A 24,109-nucleotide genomic window follows, 5' to 3' on the forward strand; every position below is an offset into this window, starting at 1 on the left:
ATCTATCTATCTATCTATCTATCTATCTATCTATCTATCTATCTATCTACCTACCTACCTACCTACCTACCTACCTACCTACCTACCTACCTACCTATCCATCCATCCATCCATCCATCCATCCATCCATCCATCCATCCATCCATCCATCCATCCATCCATTTATCTATCTATACACCCAATCTTTCTCATAAAGGCCACGGCACCTAATGGATAGAGAATCTCCCCCGACCTCAGACCATAAGGTTAAGCAGTCGCCTATGGCCACGGGCATAAATCTGCCCAACAGGTCTCTGCTGGCCTCAGGCTACTATGGTTGAGTGAACTTTTGCTTGGGATGAGTTCCCTCTGCTAAGACTCGCTGCAGTTAAGCTACCAGCCACCTCTGTCATCCCATTAGTCTCCTCCACACAGAGCCTGTGGAAAACACCTTTAGTCAATCAGTATGTCAGTCTGAAAGGACTTCTATCAATACAAACTCATCTTATGGTTAAATATAATGTGGTATTAAAATATAAGTATGTTGTAGCATTGCACTTACAGTAAAATAAATATGAGATATTACATGTTGCTGGGTTCTTTATTAGTCTGTAAAAGCGTATTGTTCGTTCCTGGGGGGCAAACAGCGGGACAAACAAATCCCACCGCGTGTGCGTGTCGGTGCGTGCGAGGATGCTGATGGGCGTAGCAGAGTGGAGCTCCTCTCGGTCGGCGCTCCGGATATAAAACGCATGTCTTTCACTGCCTGGAAGCGGGCAACGGTGTGCGCAAGGGAACTGTTCCCATCTCCCTCCTCCTCCTCCTCCTCCACCAGCTCCTCCTGCGCTGAAATGCGCATGGATGTTCTCGTTCCGTGAGGAGAGAGAGAGAGAGAGAGAGAGAGAGAGAGAGAGAGAGAGAGAGAAAGAGAGAGAGAGTTAAAGCTCCTCTCGGGGTTCTCACATGCAAAGCGGGAGGTCGCCAGCCTGGAGCTCGTTTCCCTCGTAAATTGGACCCTTCGAGCTGTGACCGGGCCGGTTCGCTCGCATGTTCGTCCTCCGCGCAAGTGCCGCTCCCGCGTCGCCGGGCACGGGAAATAACGGGACCTCGCTCGCGCATCCCGGGCTCGACTTCAAGTGAGTACTGGCGCCCGAAACGTGCTTTGAACGCATCTACACCTTAGTCTCTAATTATAGCGTCTAATCTGAGCACCTTAACCGGAGCGACGCGCGTTCGGGCTTAAAGTCTTACAGCGCTGCTGACCAGGTGTTGCTCGGTAACTTTCTGGCTGATCCGCAGTAGAAGGAACGGGAATCAAAAACAGCTGTTGCTTTTTAAAAGAGACGATAGGGGACGATTTGTAAAAGTTCAACATTCAAGTTCTGCAGGCGCAAATAGGACGTGCCGCACTGAGACAGAGCAACTTCTGCCTCTTGAGCTCTGCGGTTCATTCGCTTCTTCTTTTATTCTCGGACCGAGCTGTGAGCTGAGCAACTGTTGATCCTGCTGCAGATGTCTCCCGAGTGCGTTGTGTGGTGTCCTGGAAGCACGCCTTGTTACGCAAAACCACGACTCCCTCAGACATAAATCACTGGAGCTGCTTGTAAACATAAATCATCCTGCGCCTGTGTCAACTCCAGGTTTATGGGTTATGAGCGTCGCAGCCGCCGCCTCTGATGTGTGTTTATTGTGAGACGTCTGTGGCTAATTTGCCACTGGAACCTCTCCTTGCCATTATAAATAATAAGCAGGCAGAATACATCAGCTCAGCCGGTTCCTCATCACATCTCCAATCAAAGTGGCTGCGGTGACCTTGGGGGATGCTGCAGTGTTTAGAGAGAGGATGGTGGCGGAGATGGAGATGGGGCTGACACCTACGATCAAGGAGCCCAGTTGCACCTGGAACCTGGAGGTGCCGTAAGCAATTGCCAGCTGTGGCACGGCACGAGCCAGAGGAGCTATTTCGAGGGAGGCCGCGTCTCACGCCGATAATGCGCACTTCAATCTGACTTCCATATACGTTGCAATTTAAAAAGATCGGCGCGATTGCTCGGCGCGGAACTCCTCCGTGGCCTCCTGCTGACAATGGAGGAGCTGCGATGAGTCACCGCGAACGGCGGCGGCTCTCGCCAGCTGCCAGCCAGATGAGGACGCGCTGCGAGGGGGTGGGAAAAGGCACGCGCGCCTGCTCTTTCCACTTCAAAGGGGCCAAACAGGAACGTACGAGGGCCCCCCGAACGCCTCGCGCGAAGTTCGTGCAAAGTTTCCCTAACGAGCCGAACTTCCAGCGTCTCCGCCGCCGGGTTTTTTTTTTTTTCCTTTCTCCTCTAGACCGGAGTTGAGGCAGGCGGCGCGGGCTTTGTTGCAATCACTTATTCCGCTCCGGCCTCCGGACTCCAGGCGGAGGAATCCCCCACGGCTCGCCACCGACCCAATCAGACCCTCTTAAGTACACGGCTTCACCGCGAGGCCCGGGAACAAGCCCGTGGGCAGTGAGTGCTGCCCGTCCCTGGGGCCGTGTTCTGCATGCGTGCACCAGCATCCTTCACCGTGAGTTACTTGGTCACTTCTCCTCCACGCGGCTCCCCTTGGAACCGTCTCCCGGCCTTTTTCATTTGCCCTCCGTTTCCACTTAACAGTCCTGGCTGTTTTCCAGGAAACACCTCAGCACCGTGCTTTTTTTTCCTTGCTCCTTTGCTCTTAGCGTACAGTACGCGGAGCTCACTTGGCACCGCTCCACCCCCCGAAGAGGACGGCGTCGCGTGATTGCCGCCGTAATCGCTCCCCGGCGCAATCAGCGACACCGTCGCTCCCGCAATTAGCCGCGTCGCGTCACGTCGCGGCGCCTCTCGCGCGCTCGTTGGATGAGGCTCATTGACAGGTGCCGTCGGAGGGAGATCGGCAGCTGCTGCATCGGAAGCGGGATGGATGCATTATGTACAGTAACGCTCCAGGTTCATGACCATACGTCATTCACACGTAACGTCCTGTGAAGACGCACCCTTTGTTTGACAGGCGCATGCGTCCCCCTGAGGTTTATTCATTTATTAGTCGACCCAAGCATCATCTGTACCTTTTCTTCCTCTTATACGTTGTGACCTTGTCAGCTGAGATGCCTCCATTCTTTACTTTGCATTCAGACTCACAGGACTCACCCCTCGCATTCGCTCCCACTCCTCCGCTCTGTTTGTCTCCGGCTGGGTATTATTTGGCAGCCGCGGAGGAAGGAAAGAGCTGATTTTGTCAGCGGGCTTGACATGCATCCATTCCGTGGGTTTCTTTGAAGGAAAGGCTAATTGTTATGCCTCCGAGGTCCATTGTTAATTAGGAGTTATCTCGGGCAGCCCTCGCGTAGCCACCGCTCTAATTGGCAGTCAAAGCTGCGCACCACCTGGCCTCGCCTCTAACTCGCCAGGTGCTCCCAGCGAAGCAGGCGGCCTTGGCACCACGCGGCCACGGCCTGTTAAAGGAGGACAGACAGTGCGAGACAGCGTGTGTGCGGGTAGGTGTGTGCGTCGCTTTGCAGCGAAACAACAATAAAAGGTTATTTCATGCTACGCGGCGTGAAGGAAAAAAATGCTTCCGAGAAATTAGCGTAATCTCTCTGCGCGCACATAGTCAGGAATCACACCTCTTTGTTTTACGCGTCCAATGCCGTAGGGGATGTGGTGTGAGGCGGCAGCACAACAACTGTCCACGCAACTTGTGCGCCTTTCTTTACCCGCGGGGATAATAATCGGCGGTGTCTGGAGACAGAAAGGTGTTTGTCTCAGCGTGAGAGGCCACTATGAGGCAGGAGTCGTTCCCTGTGACCTGTGAGGAGATTTACATGTTCGCATGTTGTATCATTGGGAGCTGTGGTGCAAAGGAGACGATTTAATCAAGCCATTTTGCACTGAACGTCTCCCACACGTGTCACGGACTCAAGGTAGCGGACCCACACGCACAGCGGAGACAAGGCTCAGTGCACAACAGGGTTTATTCAGGCTCGTGGTCAGGCAGGCAAGGGTCGGTACACAGGTAGATCATCGGTAGCAGCACAGACGAGGATAAGGCAAACGGATGTCAAAAACAGGCAATGGTCAGACTCACACATGCAGACGGGATTATCACAGGCTGGGCTGGAGACGTGGTCAGGTACAAAACAGGATCATACACGGGTTATCAAGATTACGGGTACAAGACGCTGGATTGCTGGCAAAGAACACAAAAGCGACAATCTGGCAAGGTGCAGGGCTGAGGGGTGGTGCTTAAATACTGAGTGAAGATGATGGCTGGATAGTTAGCAGGTGAGTAATTAGTAACAGGGCACAGGTGCGTCAAACTAAAACCGGAGGTAAAGCTGGAACTGAAAACATGGGCACTGAACAGGAAGTGGTACAAAATAAAACCGGAAATGATTGAGTGCAGTGGCTAAATGACCTGGACTGTGACAGAACCCCCCCGTCTAGGTCGGATTCCCAGACGACCAACAGAAAACCAAGAAAAAAAAGGAAAACACAGCTAAGCAGGAGGGGCGACGGACTAGAACACACATGAGAATGAAGACACAAGAAATGAGTGGCAGAGAACAGAACCAAGTCTATGAGGTGAGTCCATGAATAATGAGTCCATGATGGATGGTAACAAAGTTCAGGCAATCCCTCAAGGGGGGTGGTGACGAGGAGAGTCACGGCCGTGCAGCCGCCAGGCCGAGACGGCACATCTTATGCCCGGAGACAAGGCTAGAGTTCTAGGAGGCCGACGTCGAAACATGCTGCCTCCAGTGGCCAAACGCATGCGCCGGTGCTCTCCAGACCGGGGGTGCTCCAGGGGACTGAGAAGACGCGGCGGTCGGCAATGCCAGAACCCGCGCCATCGTCGCGGCAGGAAACAGCGACCTCCAGGTAGGTGGTCGCCTCCGGAACCGGCCAGCCGAGGTGGCCGACGACGCAGGAGGCAGCGCCATCCCTGCCACCGGATTCGCCAAGGACCTGGCCCTCCGTCGGGCAGGTGAGGCGAGAGCCGGCGGGAAGCCGGGAACGGCGCCGGGGACAGACGTGGAGACGAGGCTGGGACCAGAGACGAGGACAGACGTGGAGACGAGGCTGGGACCAGAGGCGAAGACGGACGTGGAGACGAGGCTGGGACCAGAGACGAAGACGGACGTGGCGACGAGGCAGGAACCAGAGGCGAAGACAGACGTGGCGACGAGGCAGGAACCAGAGGCGAAGACAGACGTGGCGACGAGGCAGGAACCAGAGGCGAAGACAGACGTGGCGACGAGGCAGGAACCAGAGGCGAAGACAGACGTGGAGCGGAGGCAGACGTGTCCGGGGCCGGACCACCAGGAGCTGAGGCGAACGTGTCCGGGGCCGGGCCACCAGGAGCTGAGGCGAACGTGTCCGGGGCCGGGCCACCAGGAGCTGAGGCGAACGTGTCCGGGGCCGGGCCACCAGGAGCTGAGGCGAACGTGTCCGGGGCCGGACCACCAGGAGCTGAGGCGAACGTGTCCGGGGCCGGACCACCAGGAGCTGAGGCGAACGTGTCCGGGGCCGGACCACCAGGAGCTGAGGCGAACGTGTCCGGGGCCGGACCACCAGGAGCTGAGGCGAACGTGTCCGGGGCCGGACCACCAGGAGCTGAGGCGAACGTGTCCGGGGCCGGACCACCAGGAGCTGAGGCGAACGTGTCCGGGACCGGACCACCAGGAGCTGAGGCGAACGTGTCCGGGACCGGACCCCCAGGGGCTGCGACGAGCGTGTCCGGGACCGGACCCCCAGGGGCTGCGACGAGCATGTCCGAGACCGGACCCCCAGGAGCTGCGACGAGCGTGTCCGGGACCGGACCACCAGGAACTGCACCTGCACACATTGGCACAAAAACCACAGGGACCAGGAGCGGGCCGACCACCTCCGGGAGGTCGGCAGGAGCCGGAGCTGGACCGACCTCCTCCGGGAGGTCGGCAGGAGCCGGAGCTGGACCGACCTCCTCCGGGAGGTCGGCAGGAGACGGAGCTGGACCGACCTCCTCCGGGAGGTCGGCAGGAGACGGAGCTGGACCGACCTCCTCCGGGAGGTCGGTAGGGGCTGCAACAGACGCTGCGGCAGGCGCTGCGGCCGGGACGACCCCCTCCTGGGGATCGTCGGGGGCTGCGGCCTCCGAGGGGCCGACAGTGGCAGGAGCTAGAACGGCGTCCTCCTCAGAGGAGCCGACAGGAGCTGGGACTAGAACGGCGTCCTCCTCAGAGGAGCCGACAGGAACTGGGACTAGAACGACCTCAATATGGCCGACAGGAACAGGGGCGGCCTCAATATGGCCGACAGGAACAGGAACAGGAACGGCCTCAATATGGCCGACAGGAACAGGAACAGGAACGGCCTCAATATGGCCGACAGGAACAGGAACAGGAACGGCCTCAATATGGCCGACAGGAACAGGAACAGGAACGGCCTCAATATGGCCGACAGGAACAGGAACGGCCTCAATATGACCGACAGGAACAGGAACAGGAACGGCCTCAATATGGCCGACAGGAACGGGAAAAGGAACTGAGACCTGGTGTGGCTGGCCAGAGGTGCCTGCTAGCTGGCGTAAAGATGGGGCTTGAATTTGGCGTGGCGGAGCCGAGGCTTGAGCTTGAGCCGGCTGGGCTGAGGCTTGAGCTTGAGCCGGCTGGGCTGAGGCTTGAGCTTGAGCCGGCTGGGCTGAGGCTTGAGCTTGAGCCGGCTGGGCTGAGGCTTGAGCTTGAGCAGGCGGGGCTGAGGCTTGAGCTTGAGCAGGCGGGGCTGAGGCTTGAGCTTGAGCAGGCGGGGCTGAGGCTTGAGCTTGAGCAGGCGGGGCTGAGGCTTGAGCTTGAGCAGGCGGGGCTGAGGCTTGAGCTTGAGCAGGCGGGGCTGAGGCTTGAGCTGCTGCAGGCGGGGCTGAGGCTTGAGCTGCTGCAGGCTGGGCTGAGGCTTGAGCTGCTGCAGGCTGGGCTGAGGCTTGAGCTGCTGCAGGCTGGGCTGAGGCTTGAGCTGCTGCAGGCTGGGCTGAGGCTTGAGCTGCTGCAGGCTGGGCTGAGGCTTGAGCTGCTGCAGGCTGGGCTGAGGCTTGAGCTGCTGCAGGCTGGGCTGAGGCTTGAGCTGCTGCAGGCTGAGCCGAGGCTTGGCATGGCTGAGGTGAGGCGTGAGCTGGAGCTTGGCATGGCTGAGGTGAGGCGTGAGCTGGAGCTTGGCATGGCTGAGGTGAGGCGTGAGCTGGAGCTGCTGCCGCCAGTGGTGCAGCCAGGGGCCCTGGGGCCAGTGATGCAGACTTAGACGCTGGGGCCAGTGATGCAGGCTCTGATGCAGGAACGGATGCAGGCTCTGATGCAGGAACGGGTGCAGGCTCTGATGCAGGAACGGGTGCAGGCTCTGATGCAGGAACGGGTGCAGGCTCTGATGCAGGAACGGGTGCAGGCTCTGATGCAGGAACGGGTGCAGGCTCTGATGCAGGAACGGGTGCAGGCTCTGATGGGGGTTCAATGAAACCCAGGGCCTCGCGCAGCGCAGGCTTCCGGGCGATGAGCAGGGCAGCTTCACGGAAGTGACGCTCCTTGCTTACCGGGTCGGTCTCTGCCTCAGCGGAGTTCAGCCAGTGTGCAAACAGGAACAGGACCGGAGGGGCGCATTGGGCACGGATCCGCAGGAAGATGCTGTCTGGGATGCCTGCGATGGAGATGGGCATGTCGTATGATGGGGCGAGAGTGCCCTCTGCTGGCGAAGGAGGCAGTCTGATTTCCGTGACCGAGTCTTCTGGAGCCTGGACAGGGGAATCCGGCTGTCGTCGACGCCGTCTGGGCCTCCGGCGACTAGCTGTGGGCTTCACCTCCTCAACCGCCAGGGCTGAGGCAGGGGCTGGATCCACGGCACGGACGGGATTGGGCTGGGGAACTATGGCGGTAACGTGGGCATGGGCTTGGCTGGACTGAGCAGCGACAGGAACGTGAGCTTGACTAGACTGAGCAGCGACAGGAACGTGAGCTTGGCTGGACTGGGCGGCGACAGGAACGTGAGCTTGACTCGACTGGGCGGCGACAGGAACGTGAGCTTGACTCGACTGGGCGACGACAGGAGCGCTTTCCGGTGCAGCAGGAACAGCTGATGAGACGCCGGCGGGCGCCGCGCGCAGAGCGCGTGCCAAATCCCTCCGTACTGCCTGGAGTTTCTCAAAAAGTGTCTGCACTCCCGGGTAGTCAAGCCACCAAAATTCCTCCTCCAGGATAGCGATCGCCTGTTTTATTACGCGGAGCCGCGCCTTCAGACTGGGGGCTTCCGCGTAATTCCTCGCGAGCTCCCCGAAGCACCAGCGGAGGTCCTCCGGCAGACTCGAGCAGGTAAACACCATAGCGACGCTGCGTTGTCTGAGTACACAAAACAAAATCCCTTGCAGCCCTTAAACCGATGCAAGACGCCGGCTGGGTCCGAGTGTGGCCAGATTGTACTGTCACGGACTCAAGGTAGCGGACCCACACGCACAGCGGAGACAAGGCTCAGTGCACAACAGGGTTTATTCAGGCTCGTGGTCAGGCAGGCAAGGGTCGGTACACAGGTAGATCATCGGTAGCAGCACAGACGAGGATAAGGCAAACGGATGTCAAAAACAGGCAATGGTCAGACTCACACATGCAGACGGGATTATCACAGGCTGGGCTGGAGACGTGGTCAGGTACAAAACAGGATCATACACGGGTTATCAAGATTACGGGTACAAGACGCTGGATTGCTGGCAAAGAACACAAAAGCGACAATCTGGCAAGGTGCAGGGCTGAGGGGTGGTGCTTAAATACTGAGTGAAGATGATGGCTGGATAGTTAGCAGGTGAGTAATTAGTAACAGGGCACAGGTGCGTCAAACTAAAACCGGAGGTAAAGCTGGAACTGAAAACATGGGCACTGAACAGGAAGTGGTACAAAATAAAACCGGAAATGATTGAGTGCAGTGGCTAAATGACCTGGACTGTGACAACACGTGCTGGGATGATAAGTCTTGACTCACCTGTGGATGGAAACCGAGACGTTCGGTCGTTTTCACAATGGAGGCTCTAATAGAAACGTGGCGTGCATCTCTTTTGCACAGTGAAGTCAGCGAGCTTGTTTTGCTCCAGAGTTCACACTCCCTTTGTTTCCCATCACAATGGGAGTTTGGAACGTAAAGCGGCTTTAGACGTTGTGTGTATCTGGACGGGCGCTGGCGCTTAGAAAGCCTTTGTGACTGAGTTGTATTGGCAACCTTTGGGGGCGTGTGCTGACATTGTAATGCAGAGCGGAGGCTGATCGGGATCCCTGTGATTTCCTGCTCTTGTTCCCATATGTGCTTTCGACCCAGAGCTTCAGCGGCATGTGTTCATATATCTAAATATCGCACAGACGGCGCTGTATATGTTACTCAGGAGACAATTAGTCTAAATGAGCTGTTTTCAGCTGTAGCTTAAGTTTAATCAGCAGCAACACAAATTATTAACCCAATATTAAGAAAAACCGTCACGGCAGGAATGGAATAATATAAAAAAATACAAGATTACTAGTTTATACAGACCATGTTAATCATGTTAAACAGGCCTATCGCTCATAATTACTGACAGCATAATCATTGCTTCCTCTAATGCTCCACTGCTACAGTACCAGCGCTAACATTATTTAAAGCTACTCTGCTGTGTTTGTACAGGAGCTCTTCTCCGTGGCCGGACCCAGAGTCCAGCTCTAGAGGTCATGAATAATGAGCCAGAGAAATGTAAATACTCCACCGGGGCGCTTAAATAACACGAGACAAGCCAAATTTAGTGTTTGGCCTCATACACTAACAGGTTGCTTACTTTAATATAAGTACGACTGATGTTTTCAGTTTTCATTTCATGATACGTTGATGTTGAGCTGTGTGACATTTTCTATAGTGTAATGCAAGAACTCCCTGCCGTCACTGATAAAGCGCTAAGTTCAATAACATTAAGCATCAAAACAAATGCTTATCAAGCGCACCTAGCAACACACCATTATACCCACTGGAGAGGCTGCACACAGATGAAGGTGCACAGTAAATCATTGCTAAGAAACTGTACCTGGTCAAAACTGTGGCCTTTGCATTTCTGCTGATAAATTAACACGTTAATAATACACTGTACTGCAAGCAGCTAATGCTAGACCCTTGCTAGTTGCATTTCTAAGTTTTGTGGTGACTTTGGGGGCAACAGAAACTGTTTGTAAACAGTGACATCAGTCTTAATTTGAACTCCAGTTTAATTAAGTGACAGCTTTAAAACTGGAGGACTAGAGCAGTCAGATCAATAATCAATATTATGAGTGTTTCATGACATAGACAATGTTTTGTTTGCTTGTTTGTTTGTTTGTTTGTTTGTTTGTTTGTTTGTTTGTTTGTTTGTTTGTTTGTTTGTTTGTTTGTTTGTTTGTTTGTTTGTTTGGCTGAGGACACCTATTTTGGCCTACATGTTAGAACCACCCTATGTATGTGGATCCACAGACGTGGGCTTTGCTCTCCTCAGTACCACACACTCCACATTCCACTTGGCTTCTGTAGCAATTATGAATAATTGCTTTCTTCAGTAATTCTTTAATTAACATTTCAAGTACATCTGTCTGACCTCTGCGTGGATGTACCAAGAATATTACAAGTCCTCACACGCTGCGCCAAATCGCCTTGAACGATGAAATGAAAGGTTATTAAAGCAAAGTTGGTTTCGTTCGGACACGCTGAGCGCAAAATAGAAAAGCTAATTTTGTCAGTGTTTCCGTAATAGAAGAGGAAAACCCTTGACCTTAAAGTGTCCACCTCCATGAATGGCCCCTCTGAAACAGGTCCGTCTGTGCTCCGTGGATTGATCGAGCTATAGACACCATACGTACGATACAAATGTAAACGTCCAGACTGGGGGCCGGTGGTCAGCGACTGATGTGGCCGCGAGCGTCGCCATGCTGTCAGCTTGAAAAATGGAATTCGTCCTCGACTGGAGCATTGTGTTTTTTTGTTCCAGAGGGCGGCTGATTTTCTTTCTCCCAACGAAATCTCTTTGTATTCGGAGCCATTCATCTTCCCCTTTACCCGGACCGCAGCCTTGCAGCACGATCCCTCGCCACAGCAGAACTCTTGAGCAAATCATGCTTCTCTCCAGTATCCTGAAGTCGCTTGTCTGCATTCTGTAGATTGTCATTTACATCCCCTCCTATATGTGGAATCCTGCTTTTAGAACTTCAGGTTAATTCTGCCCACATCATTTAGAGACACTGAGTGCAGCTCCAGCGCATCATACCTACTGGAGTTCTTCATATTGCTGCTGGCCTGATGAGCTTCCTTCTCCATCTCAGGGGAACCTGCAGATCTTGGCAAGATCCTGCCACTGCATCACTGTACCACCAGTAATTACCGATTTTATTGCGTTTCAGGCTGCAGTAATGAATTTAGGAATATTTCAATTCCCATCTTCAATCAATCAGAGGCTTTTAAAAACAGAACAATGAAAAATGTGACCATAGTTTTCATTAGAGGATCCAGGACCACTACTAACACAGCAAATTAAGTCTGATAACGTTTCTGTGTTATAGTATATCATAAATAAAAAAATAAACCTAATGTTTCTGAAAGCAATTACTGTAATACTACTTTAGATTAAAAATACTGGCGCGGCGGCATGAATTGTATTTACCTGAACTCCTCCCCTCCATCCACAGTAGCAACAGCATTTGTATAGAGTCATACATTTGACACTGTTACACAAAAAATATAGCCCAGGTGTGATTCTTTATAAAACAAAAAAAATAAATATATCTGTTGTTGATTTCCTTGAACTCCTTGAAGTCTCCGTATATTAGCTCTACTAAATTGTCTGCGACAGGGCTCCAGACTGTCCCTGAACGCCTCGAAGGTTGACCTGGAGTCAGAGCCGTCCCTGGGCAGACAGCTCATTCTGCAGCAGACACAACCTTACAACTTTATTAAGTCAGGGCCAGTGATCTGAGTCAAGCGATCTGGTCCTTCAACACCTAAAAACATGCGATTTCTGTCTCATTTTATTAAAGCTGTAGGAGCCAGGGGGGCTGCTGTTATTGAGCAGAAGACTCCACCGCCAGAGAAACAGGATGTCTGCAACTGAGCGGCACAAGTGGCTTCAGTCTTGGTTATAAATACATCCATTTGTTGCTGTTGTTGATTTAGTTGTTAAACCAGCAAAGTGCTTTGAGTTTTTGGCCTCTTTCATGGCCTCTTAATGCAAATACTGTATCAGGCCTGATTGAATGGAACAGAATGTGACTCAAATTAGGTTGGTCAATAATTGTATGATTAAAACGTCAGTCTTACTGCTTTAGCTTTAAGCTGTAGACTTGTGAATTTCCATAATAATGTAATAATAACGTGTTAGATGGCCATCAAACGTCCCATTTTCACTCTGAACCTTCCTTCCGCCGCATTTGCAGCAGGTGGTGTCTCTGCACCTTTGATTCGCTGCCGCGTTGGACTCACCCGCCGAGCGGCGCGGTGCGGCGCGAGGGGCTCCGTCTCGTCACTCACAAACGGAGGCACAAACCGGCGCCCGCGTGCCTTTCAAACTGTGAAGTTTTCATTTTCGTTGATCAAACGGCTAAATTTGTCTGTGAAGTCCGTGTCGCAGACGCGGCTTATCAGAGCGGAGGAGAGCGCGGAGCGGAGGAAATGAAACCGACACATCCTCACCTCAAGTTAATCAAATGAACTAAACTGAGAAAAGGAAAATAACACGTCTTTACTGTTGGATCTATGAAGATGTGAGTCACACCTCTAACTTTCTCTTCATCGAAGTAGACGCACATACAATCCCTGTCAGATTAGGTCAGGCTAGTAATCAGCTCAAGGGATAAGGCCGCCGTTATTGAGTTTTTTCTTATCTCCGGTGTTGTGATCACCTGGATTCGCCCTGTTGTAACATTTCTGTCCAGAAATATATCATGAACCCATTTTACCCTTAACTACAAAAGACTGGCAACACAATAACTTGCAGTGATTTCCTGATAAAATACCAGCTTTGCTTGTATTTGCAACTTGTGACAGACGCTTTCCCGTTTTAACAAGTGACTGTCTCGTGATATACAACCGTAATAAACATATATAAACAGCCATAACACTCAAAACACAAAGTGACAGAATCAGGAAGGTGGTCCATGTGTGTTGGGTTGAGTGGATGACACACATGCAGCGCTCATGTACCTCTTGATCGTGTGTGGATGTCTGCAGCAACGTATGTCTGTTATCAATAATAATCGATGACCGAAATGATCGATTATGATTTGCTGTTATCGATTAGATGGCCTGCTAATTGGTTGGACAATCATGTAGCTCGCTACATAGTACCACCATGAAGGCGCCACCAAAGAACAGCTTAACTTACAATGATGCAGACACAAAAAATAAAAGCACCAAATACAGTAACAGCAGCATTAACATATGAGGACATGTTTTAATGGTTGTCGCTATTGCCTCAAAGCCTGAAGGAGACAGGAGTCTCTGTGGAGACTCTCCCGTGTCTACTTGGGTTTTCTACCAGGGTCAGGTTAAATAGAGCTGTTGCAGATCTTTAAAACAGAACAAAACTCTGTGCTTGCGTTTGTTTGTTTATATTTTGGATATTGAAGTTTTATTATTCAAACACTGGATTTTGTGTTTTATTTGAGATTTGGAGTCAAAATGGAAATTTGGTTAGAAAAAAAAAACCCGATAAGGGATTTATAATAGGTAAAACATCATTTTTAAAACATTTTTAAATCTAATTAATCGATTAATCGAACAAATAATCGACAGATTAATCGATTATCAAAATATTCGTTGGTCACAGCCCTAATCGTGGGTAAACACAATGCAGATGTGCAATACATTAACTCTTGAGATCCCCACATCTGATTCATTTCTCCTCCGCCAGGGTCTCTTAAATAGCTGATGTTAATCTTTACAAGCCAGATAACTCCAGACTTGCCACAGGAACAGTAAATATAAAATAAAGCTGTCCTCGACCACACAGAAGCACCATAGCTTCTATCTTCCATCTGGTTTATTGCTTTAAACATCAACAGGGTGATTGAGGATGGTCAAACTCCCTGCTGTCTGTGTGTGTAATGCAAAATTGAATAAAGAGAGAAATACAGAAAATGAAATGAACTACATTTAGTTTGTATTTACAGTAATGGCAATGCCCAGCGTGTGACACTGAATGTTACACTAGATACTAATGAAAATTTACTGCAGGTTTTTTCATTAACTTTTTTACGAGGCTGTAATTTTTAACCAAATAATTTAAAAAAAAACACTCAACAGTAGAAGAATCTAAAATATAGAAACATCTGTGTTCATACTCAGTCTTGCAGGCACTCAGAAACATGGAAACATGTGAAATATAATTTAAGAAACAAAGCCTTTACTCATTTTTCATTTTGCTGACAGCGATTCCCACTAAAAGACCTAAACCCACACCGGCGACGTCGTGGCTGCAGCACTCAGCCCTCGAGCTGAGTTCCTACCAGAGACATAAATCACACGAGACAAGTTGATGGCGCTAATTTAAAATGCACTACGGTGCCTATTTTTATGGTAATGAAGGAATATGTCACAGTGCACACTTGTGACTCACTGATGGCCAGTCCTTGAATACGCAGACAAACAATCATACAAAACGTAGAGCAAGCTCCAAAATATCCTCCAATAACAACCGAGGTCTGGAGGCAGTTTGAAAAGCCTTCACTGACGACTAATACTAAATAATAAATCCATGACAAAAACGTAATTACTCCACCTGTTCTCATTATTACACACAGTATAACTAATGAGCAGCGTTTACATCCATCAGATTGTGTCGCGTGCGCCTGTCGCTGCCAGACGAGCTTTAATGACACAGAGACACGCTGCTCTTTTGATCCTTTTTTACAGAATCTGCCTGATCTCACATATTAATCCATGATCCAAGCCAGTCGAATGCTTTCTGGCTCTTATAACCACCTATTGATCAGGGCTCTGGGAAGCAAAAGGCTGAGCTCGTTGGGAATAATTGGTTGAAGGCTGTTGCATATAGTGGCAGATACTGGGGGTGTATTAAAAATTAATTTAAGGGGGAGGTAAGACACGCTTATGCGTGGAACGCCAGAAGGATCCAGCTGGAACCACTGAGCCACACTTAGTGGTGGGACACGTTCATTGAGGGTCTACTTTGGGCTCCAGGAAAGTGCCAAACAGTGATCGGTGACAAAAATACCCTATTTTCTGCTAAATATTAAAATAACCTACTCCAGAGGGTGAGAGCTGCTCCTCAAGCTTATGTTACATCGCTTGAAGAAAATTTCAGAATTTTCCTCTGATTAATTCAAAGGTAGATTATGCAAGACGCATGCAAAACAGCTCCCCCTGCAGGCACAGCGAGCAATCAAAACAAAGACAGCCTCCCTCCTTGTGTTCCACATTCATCTGGAGGACAGAAGGCGGGAGGTAAAGTACTGGACCCGAGTCATCAGCTCAATCAGTCAAGAAATAAATGTGCTCAACATAGTCGCAGGCTGTGTAACAAATGCCATGAAGTGCTGCCCAGGCATCATGGTGCGGAGGGTGTGAAATCTACTGATCCCATTGCTTTCCTCCAGTGCCTCCAAAATGTTTTTACTTCACTAATTACATTCATGGTCCCCAGAGGATGAGTCTTTATACTCAATTTTCCCCACTAACGCCACCAGTAGGTTGCATCAAACTCAACATTTATGTTGCATAGAGGATCATAATTATATGACTTTTAATATAAGTAGGACTAAGGGGGGAGAGTTCATGCTATGCCAGAAAACAGGATCATATTTTTTATGCTGCATTAATGTTTGGAATTTATAGCTGTGTACTGTATGTTCTCTACAGTGTTGAGGGAAATATCATTCTGGTACATTTACAGCACAGGGTCTAAAGCAGAGACCTTGAAAATAGTCCTCTCTGTCCTGCTTGGCACAGAGCGCTGCCAGAAGGTAGTTATTGATAAGAGGTTACAATGAATAAAACTTAATAGTCAAGATGGAAATTATGATTTCAACTAAATATAACTGCCCTGTAAGATAGAAAATGTAAAGGCAACATAGCTTTAAGTCATACATATTTGAATAAAATGACTTACCTACAGTCAGCATTTAACACCAAACTAAAGGCTGCTCTAGAGAAGAAGCTGTAAGTGATTAATAAATGTGAGACATCCACCTTTAGAGAAAAACACAGTTTATGTGTGCATGGTAAAAATGAAAACTCAGCACAACTGTGGCTGTTGTCACTGCGTAATGAAGCTGCCTTGTGTAGTCGACCGTGGTCCTGTTGCTCCGTTGTAGTGGAGAATGTTAAGCTGTATATAGAAAGGACAAAGGAGGACAGCAGGGTCGGAAGGTTCCTTATAGGAGCCCTGGGGAGCTCTGCTGTGTCCGAGTTCAAGCTCAGGGGTTGGTCCTTTAATGCTGTATCCACCAAATATAAAAATATAAGCCTGGCTGGTGGAGGTTCCCTTCACTGCTTCTTGTTTTAAGCCACAGTCGATCCAGATAATTAAAGGATTACATGCACAGGGACAGTGATTTGAATGATTCAATGGCTCATCTATTGCGGGGCTCACCTGAGCTGTCATGACTTTGAACATACGCCTGAAGGGTTTAATGGCTTTTAATCGGCCTGTAGCCAGTCAGAGGTTCAGCCAAATTCCTCATTATTATTCCTAACAATGCACCTGTAAAAAAGCCATATTATGAAAAACTGGGTTTTTTGCACCTTAGGACTGTTGCATGTGTAGGAAAATATTTGACATCCAACCAAACAATAGTCAAACTGGGCCCTACTGACACCATAATGAAGCATTTGACACTGATCTGACCTTAAATTCTCTTGGCAGGTGAAGAACAACACTGAGGAGAGCCTCAAGACCAATGTAGGGTATAATGTGACCGTCTGAATTCAGCATGATTCATTGCATTTCATTTTACCGACATCCGCCTTGTCAGCTTTGCTAAAGTAGGCTAAGAGTCCAATAACGTGACAGCTTTTATGCAAGAACTGCATAAAATAATCAAACGACTCAGTCCCAAAGTGCATGGCGCGGTAAGTTCTGCCCTGAGCACTTTAAAAGTTTAAAGCTTAAAAAAAAAAAAAAATCAATTTACAAAATAACGACATTTAAATAAAACTGCGTCGAAGCCACGGAAGTCGCTGGGCGTCCATCATGAATAATTTTGTTCGCCAAAGAGGAGCGGAGTGTGTGAAAAGCTCTCTGGCCTTCAACACATGCAACATTTAGATGCCCTGATCCCTCGTTTTGTGAGCGACATGTCTGCCAAGAGAGAGCGCCCGGGAGGAACCTCGCGTCCCGTGGCCTCGGCTCACGTCCCACCGCTCAGCCGGGGAAAACCGCGCTGTTTGCTGCGGAATAAAACGCACTTGTTTGACTTTCGCTTTGACATTTATGCAAAAGCGTTCTCTCCGAGTTGAGCCGGGGATGCAAGAAATTTGGGTGAAAGGAGAAACGCGTGGGCGGAAACGCTCAACCGCTCACTCGCTACTCACTCGCTCACTCGCTCACTCACTCGCTCGCAGTGGTTCACCGGCAAATCACCATGTACTGTAGCACCTGCTGATCACAGCTACGCTGAGTTACACCAGCTCACTTCAGAAGAGTTCTCAACGCCGACTTTTCCCCTTGTAGTGAAATTCAGCTCGTGGTGAAATAGCAAAAAGCGTTTGGTAGAAATCAGCATGAGCTGTTGAGGTTTCACTCTGAATCCTCTTTCCTTGTTGTGAATTGCACTTAGTCCACTGGAGCTGGAAGCTGCGCATGTGATGCAAAGACTCAGGCCTTAATACGATGATGTCATGCCGGAGTTTTTCATCGCAGGTCCTTCGTGCAGCCGCGACACCGAATTAGAAGGAATCAGTGGGATCAATGTTATTTCTAATATATTGTTCTCTAATGCGTTGGTGTAATGGATCCAAGGGCCTGAATCGACTTCATACGTTAAAGCAGCTTCTCTGTGACTTCCTCTCTGTTTCTTTTCCTTTCATTTCGTTCTTGGCTCTGCAGCATCACGGCGTTACAACATAACACATTCCTGTATGTTTTATGACTTTCGCTCTCATAACTATAAAAGCTCACAGGCTGCGTTGGGAGCCTTGTGACTGAGAGGAAAGTAGTCTTGAATTCAATGGCTTGCTTACTTTAATTAAGCTAATCAGATTAAGACATCTAATTGATATCACTGCATCCCTTCTTCCCTTTAATTGGGTTAGTGTTGATCATTTTAGTGCGTTTAAATCCACCAGAGCTGCGTTTCTCCAGGACCACCCCTCCCGTCTGTCCCCTGGTGAATGATGCCGTTACCTAGTAGCTCCACAGTCCATCCTCCCATTTAGCTGCCTGTGATAGCGACACAAGGATAGCTGCCTTTAGAAATGGAGCGCGCCATGGGCAGGGATAAGCAGCAGTGGAGGTCCCCGCGGTGTCCTGGATTAGCGGCTGCCTTGCCAAGAGGCCAGCGTTGGTTTGATTCCAGCGGCCCTTTCACGGTCCCGTCCTTTTATCACTCATCTGACTCCTCATCCCTAGTTTGAGCTTCTTATGTCCCACCTGAAAGGATCTAATGAAACCCCAGTCACAGGATATAACACAACAGAGAGCAAGGGTGACTCCGGTCTGTGTCTGTGGATTCATATTAGTCGTTCAGGTAAAAAGATGTCGGGCTCTGAAGCGATGTAATGGACGGGTTATTTAATGGTTGACCGGCTTCCTAAAGTCCGCTGTCAGGGAGCTTTTTCTTTATCTCTCTGAAGAAGACATGTTTCCTGATAAACAACGAAGCAGTCACTCCATAGAGACCCAGAGACTTTAAACCAGATTTTTACTGCAATAGACGATGTCGCACTGAGCTCATTAGCAGCCGTGATCTGTTCCAGGTGACACAGTGATTAAGGAACTAATCACACATTTCAGTGGGAGCGGCCCCAACGATGAATCTTCTACGACTCGCAGCATAAGTTCATAGATGCTCAGAGGACGGAACACTCCAGGCAGAACGCTCGCGGTTGTGTTCGCTTCGGGCCATTTTTTTTTTTGTTGTGTCAGGAGTTTGAGGCTGGGTAAACACTACCTGGAGAGGCTTTATACATTTTGTATGTGTAAGCCGGAAATAATATCAGGTGGTGGTGTTGACGTGATGTCGGTTCAAGGAGCGCTGTGGCGCTTTTGCATATTTTGCTGCATCATGTACATACAGTAAACACGCAGCTTTGGTTTTGTTGGTGGGTGTGAGGAGGCGGTGTTTTTTGCAGAGTAGCAGATACAAGAGGAGCAGTAAAGGTCACGGGATGTCATGCCACGGTGTATGTTAATGGACTGGTTTCACGCTGCGGCTGAAACAAAGCGCCCGTTGGTGGAGTTCTGACAGCCACGGAGCTCCCGGTCCATCCAACAGCCCCGCGCGGCGTCCTGCTCCCAGCTGCTTGGAGGGCGGTCCGCGTTATTAACAACCTGCAGTGGTCCGATAACACAGTGGCAATAGATTAGACAGGGCAGAGCCGGCCGTTCCTCCCGGGGAGGTTCAGGTTATTTAACGCAGACTGTCTTAATCCCACACACTGCATCCGAAAAGGTCCGCCATCTGTTCCCCCGCCTCGATTCTGCCGAGTTCTGGAACTTTTACAGAGCTCTGGGTTTCTGTCAAGCTGCTGAATAGGAGCGTGGAATGAGCATCTGTGTTTCTTTTGGCGAATATTGGCTTCACAATGAAGCAAAGTGCAGCGAAGTAGCATTTAGTCTGGTACAAGTGAGTCTGAACGCGAGGAACATCAAACGTCTCGGAGCCATTGTGTAGTTCTCACGGCTTTCTACTGTGGAACCAGTGGAATTTGTGACAACAAAGGAGAATATCTCCACCTACACAAGCTTCCACATTGTTGCCGCATCCCTCGCTCTGTCACTGGCACATGAAATGGACGCTTTGACGGAGGGAGACAAAGCAGCTCAGTAACAGTCGTTGGAATGAGGCTGACAGGGGATCGTGGACGCGCGTCCAAACGTTTGTGCCGATCTGTCTTGTAAATATTGAGACGTCTCGCTGGGAACTGGAAACGGCGACGTCGAACTCGTGCTGGTGCTAATTAAGGTGTGTCAATATTTCACTCTGGAGCTAGACAGCGGGAGCAACCGAACTCGGGGACTGACTGTCGGAGAGATGAAGAACAGACCTGGGCTCATGTTAAAAGTGTGGATTTAAGTTAAACCTCACACACTAAACGAGGTTTAACCGCTACAGCTGGAACAGTGTGCCCACTCGTGGTTCATGTTTCAAGGTTGGGAGAGAAGGTTGTTATTAAAGATGGTGTATAATGTTTCATCCAGAACAGATGAAAGATTAAGTGAGCACTAAAAGATAAGAATGGTACACATTGGCTGCAGATACTGTATACAGGATTAACGACACTGTACTTATATCTGAAGCAGAAATGTATGTTCTAGTATGAACAAGCAACCTAAGCTGTCCATCACCGGAGAGCGTGTTCTTCTCGACAGAAGCGGATTTTCGTTTCCAAACACAGAAGTGGATCTGGAACAAGATCAGAGACGGAGCGGGTCCTCGGTGGATGTGGTTCGCGCGTTGACAGAGGAACCCTTGAACGGAGGAAAGAGAAAGCACTGTTGGTGCGGCGACAGATGTGCCATCTCGGATGATGTGTGAACACGGATTGTCGGGAATGAAACAAAGGCGTTGTTGTGAGGCACAGTTGAATGTGAACATGATCTCGCCGTGTGACTTGTGTTTAGATCTACTGTATATGACGGGGGGAAATTGATTCCTCTGCAGTAAAATGTCTTAATGGACAGACAAGAACAAGAATCATCAGCATCATCGCAGACATATTTGATGCAAATGGAAGAGGTTAGTTCCCCCGACGCTTCCAGACCTTCCCCAGCGATGATTAATGGGACACACGTTGCCTTTCGGATCCGAGAACTTCCTTGACAAAACACATTAATAATGAGGCCTGTTTTACATTCCCTTCCCGGCTGCGTCGAGGTATCGGTGGAAGTGTGAGGGAAACATTTCTCAGCGGGCATAACGGCTTCATCAAGTCACTGAGATAAATACAGGAAATGTTAAAGGAAATAAAAAACAATGATGCGAACACAAATCATAGACAAATGTGGAAACCGGCCTGCTTCCATTAGAGGCATCCTCAGCCGGCCGCCCCGTTAATGATTAATGGCACGCACATTTCATTTTGGATAGAGGACAACTCGCATCAATAATCACCGCTGCTTTACATTCCGTCCACCTCGCTATCAGTCCGAGTGCAGCGCGAAAAAAAAATTGAATTTGACTGCGCGGAAAATGACTAGAGATTTTTCCATTGCAGAGTAAACATCAAAACCAATTTTGAGTGTAGGCTGGAGCTGCAGCGTCCTTCACCTGAGTCTGGTTGCTGTGTGTCCTGGTGTTTTCCAATCTGAACATCATCTCCTGGCTGATACTGGGCCGGGCCGAGCACGCCGTGCCCCTATGCCTCGCGTCACGTGTCAAGGTTGGTTTCATCACCATATTCATGTGTTTTATTTCTCACTGCCTGCCGTTTTAAAATCTTGGCGCACATTGTCACCCAGCCCCGACTTGGATTTTATTGCAATAGATCGAAATTACGCTTCAGCCCAACAACTGTAACTGACTGAAAGGCATTTGAAGCTGGCGTTCACTGTGGTATGTGAACTCACCTTAGCAATGATAATACAATAGTGTTCATGTAACCTGGCTATTTTTTAATTTGTTATAATTACCCCAAATCCTGTTGTAACATGAATATAGCTGTTTATACCTGATCGTAACAAGAGCCCTCCTAGTTATTTCTTCTTTGGTATTTTTGTTTTTTTTCTCTCGGTAATGTTGTAGTGTGTCTCCATATGAAATTGTGAAATGTATGGATTTTGATTGCCATTATCATTGTTACTACTGTTTTATGCATACATATTGATGCCTTTGATTTTCAAGCATTTTGTTTCACTTGATAACCGTTGGTTATTACTGTATGGCCTGTTGCTAGCTAAGTTCGACGAAACAAGCTAACTCGAGTTACGTGTCTGTGTTGGTGCATACAGGAACAGGTGGCAGATAATCCCACGGATGTGGATTTTGTTTTTCTGTTCTGTACAGGTATGTGAAAGCATACAAACGATATATTTTTTTGTTATTTGCGTTTGTGCGGTCAATTTGTTTTTGGACTTGGTGCAGGTTTACGTCATAACAGTCGTGTTACAGTTGCGTTATTTGCCTCTCAAAGCTGCCCGTGACCTGTGTGGGTGGCGTCGCGCGTGCGGGCGTGCTGCGGTGAAGGTTCGTCTCGCGCCGCTCCGCTCACTGGGGGGAAACTCCGTGGCTCCAGTCTGCTGCGAAGGACGCGACAAACAAGGAGACGGCGGTAATTAGAGGAAATGCAATGAGACGTGGTGTAAGTGAGCGGATAATACGGTTTTGCTGTATTAAAAGTAGAGATCTAATCAGCGGCGGGGCCGGGGCGAACGGTAAAGGTCCATTAGATTTATGCTAATGGCATTTGAACTAAGGCAAAGAGGACATAAACCAAGCAGAGAATGTGACAAATATCTGCTGCTAATGTCAGTAACGATGTGACAATAACCATGCTTTGCATGCATTCATTACAACAAGTCGTAACTTTTTTTATAGGCATCCTACATATTTGGTGTGTTTCATAATGGCATAAATATCATATAGAAGATATATTTCTATTATAAAGTAATGGTCTAGTGCAGAGAACAGTCCAAATAGAACCAAATCGTGTGGTTCTATTTGGACTGTTCTTACTGTCTTGATCAAGGTTGTTCTCTTTCAACGTGTGATTTTTTTTTATATGTAGTTGATTAACAACGCTGATTAAGTTTTTTATGTGCAGAGGAAACAAAGAAGATGAAACACTATTGTAATTTAAAACTGCCCACTAACGGTAGTGGACGAGTGGAGGCCTCTACCCTGTGACACACACACACACACACACACACACACACACACACACACACACACACACACACACGTACAGCGATACCTCACACGCCTCAAAGTCCATCCCTGTTGTACAAATAATACAGAGCAAATAAAAGCCTCTTTCGCTCCGAGTGGTACGCTGCCCAAATAAACACCTTTTAGATAGACTGCACTGCATCATCTGTTCTATCAATGTAGCAACGGGGTTTTGAAAGAATTTCACTAAACCAGAGGTCACAGGCAGTTTCCAGCTTTTTCAGCAGCCGTATGTGTCCTCTGTTATGCAGAAACATCACGTTCATATCTGTGAGTAGACCTTTTTCCATTTTTAAAATCCTCTAGTTCGTCCTTGCTCGCGCTATTACGTTTTCTATCCTCTTCATGTGCTCGAGCGGGAAACACAATCACGCTTCTCCTTTTATTAAAATAAAGCGCTAACTCGCAGACGGCGTCAGTGGAAATGAAACACGCTGTCTCTCCGTCAACGCCAGAGAGTGAGACACAAAGACTCGTAGATATGATGCTATCAAACGTAAAATCTGGAGCTTTGTCACAGTAGTTTTCTTATTTCAGTGATATTATTAGTTATAAAGCAGTAAAGTTTCACAGCGAATCCCTCTGGATTCCTCCCCAGCTCCGGCACCTGTAACATCTCATCTCATTCATCCTGTGTGCCGGTTGGATTGAATCCTGATAATAGAGGATATTTGTATCTCTACATTTGACATATTATTTATCCTTAATCAAGGTTCTCTAAAACTCGTGGTTGGTTCTTGTGGTACTGTAGGTTCGGGACAAACAGTGACACATTTCAGTCAGAGCATTTAAAGATGAAATAAGATGATGATGAGAATGAAGCTGACGTCCCTCTGGTAATAAACTTCCCCACTAGTTTTATGATTAGGCAGAGTCAGATTATTAATAACGTGTCTCTCCGCTACAAGCTAAAGCTGTAATGCGAGGACACGACCCTTGTGTTTGCTTTAATAGTGATGTTATTTTGTGCTCTTATTAAGACAAGCAAGCCATTCATATCATCTCTATTAGTATTGTCTCCATTAGAACAACGCTGACGTGCAGTCCCTCAGCTCGGTAGAGATATGTCTTTAAACT

The 24,109-nt window shown here is 48.9% G+C and overlaps 1 protein-coding gene across 10 annotated transcripts in view; it reads left to right on the forward strand.

Annotated features, from left to right (window-relative positions):
• Positions 1-781: 781 nt before the first annotated feature.
• The window catches only part of LOC114865468 (CMP-N-acetylneuraminate-beta-galactosamide-alpha-2,3-sialyltransferase 1-like), a 43,315-nt gene continuing 19,987 nt past the window's right edge, over positions 782-24,109 (forward strand). For 2 of the 10 annotated variants that reach the window (XM_029166610.3, XM_041072808.2), the window contains exons 1-3: positions 15,195-21,527; positions 22,096-22,150; positions 22,278-22,445. Coding sequence is in view for 3 of the 10 variants with exons in the window: in XM_055512824.1 (XP_055368799.1) it covers positions 22,434-22,445 (12 nt within the window). In the remaining 7 variants the exon portion in view is untranslated. The other 8 variants (XM_055512824.1, XM_055512825.1, XM_055512823.1 and 5 more) reach the window with 8 other exon arrangements.

The sequence above is a fragment of the Betta splendens genome, chromosome 11 (assembly GCF_900634795.4).
Source record: "Betta splendens chromosome 11, fBetSpl5.4, whole genome shotgun sequence".
Taxonomy (NCBI): domain Eukaryota; kingdom Metazoa; phylum Chordata; class Actinopteri; order Anabantiformes; family Osphronemidae; genus Betta; species Betta splendens.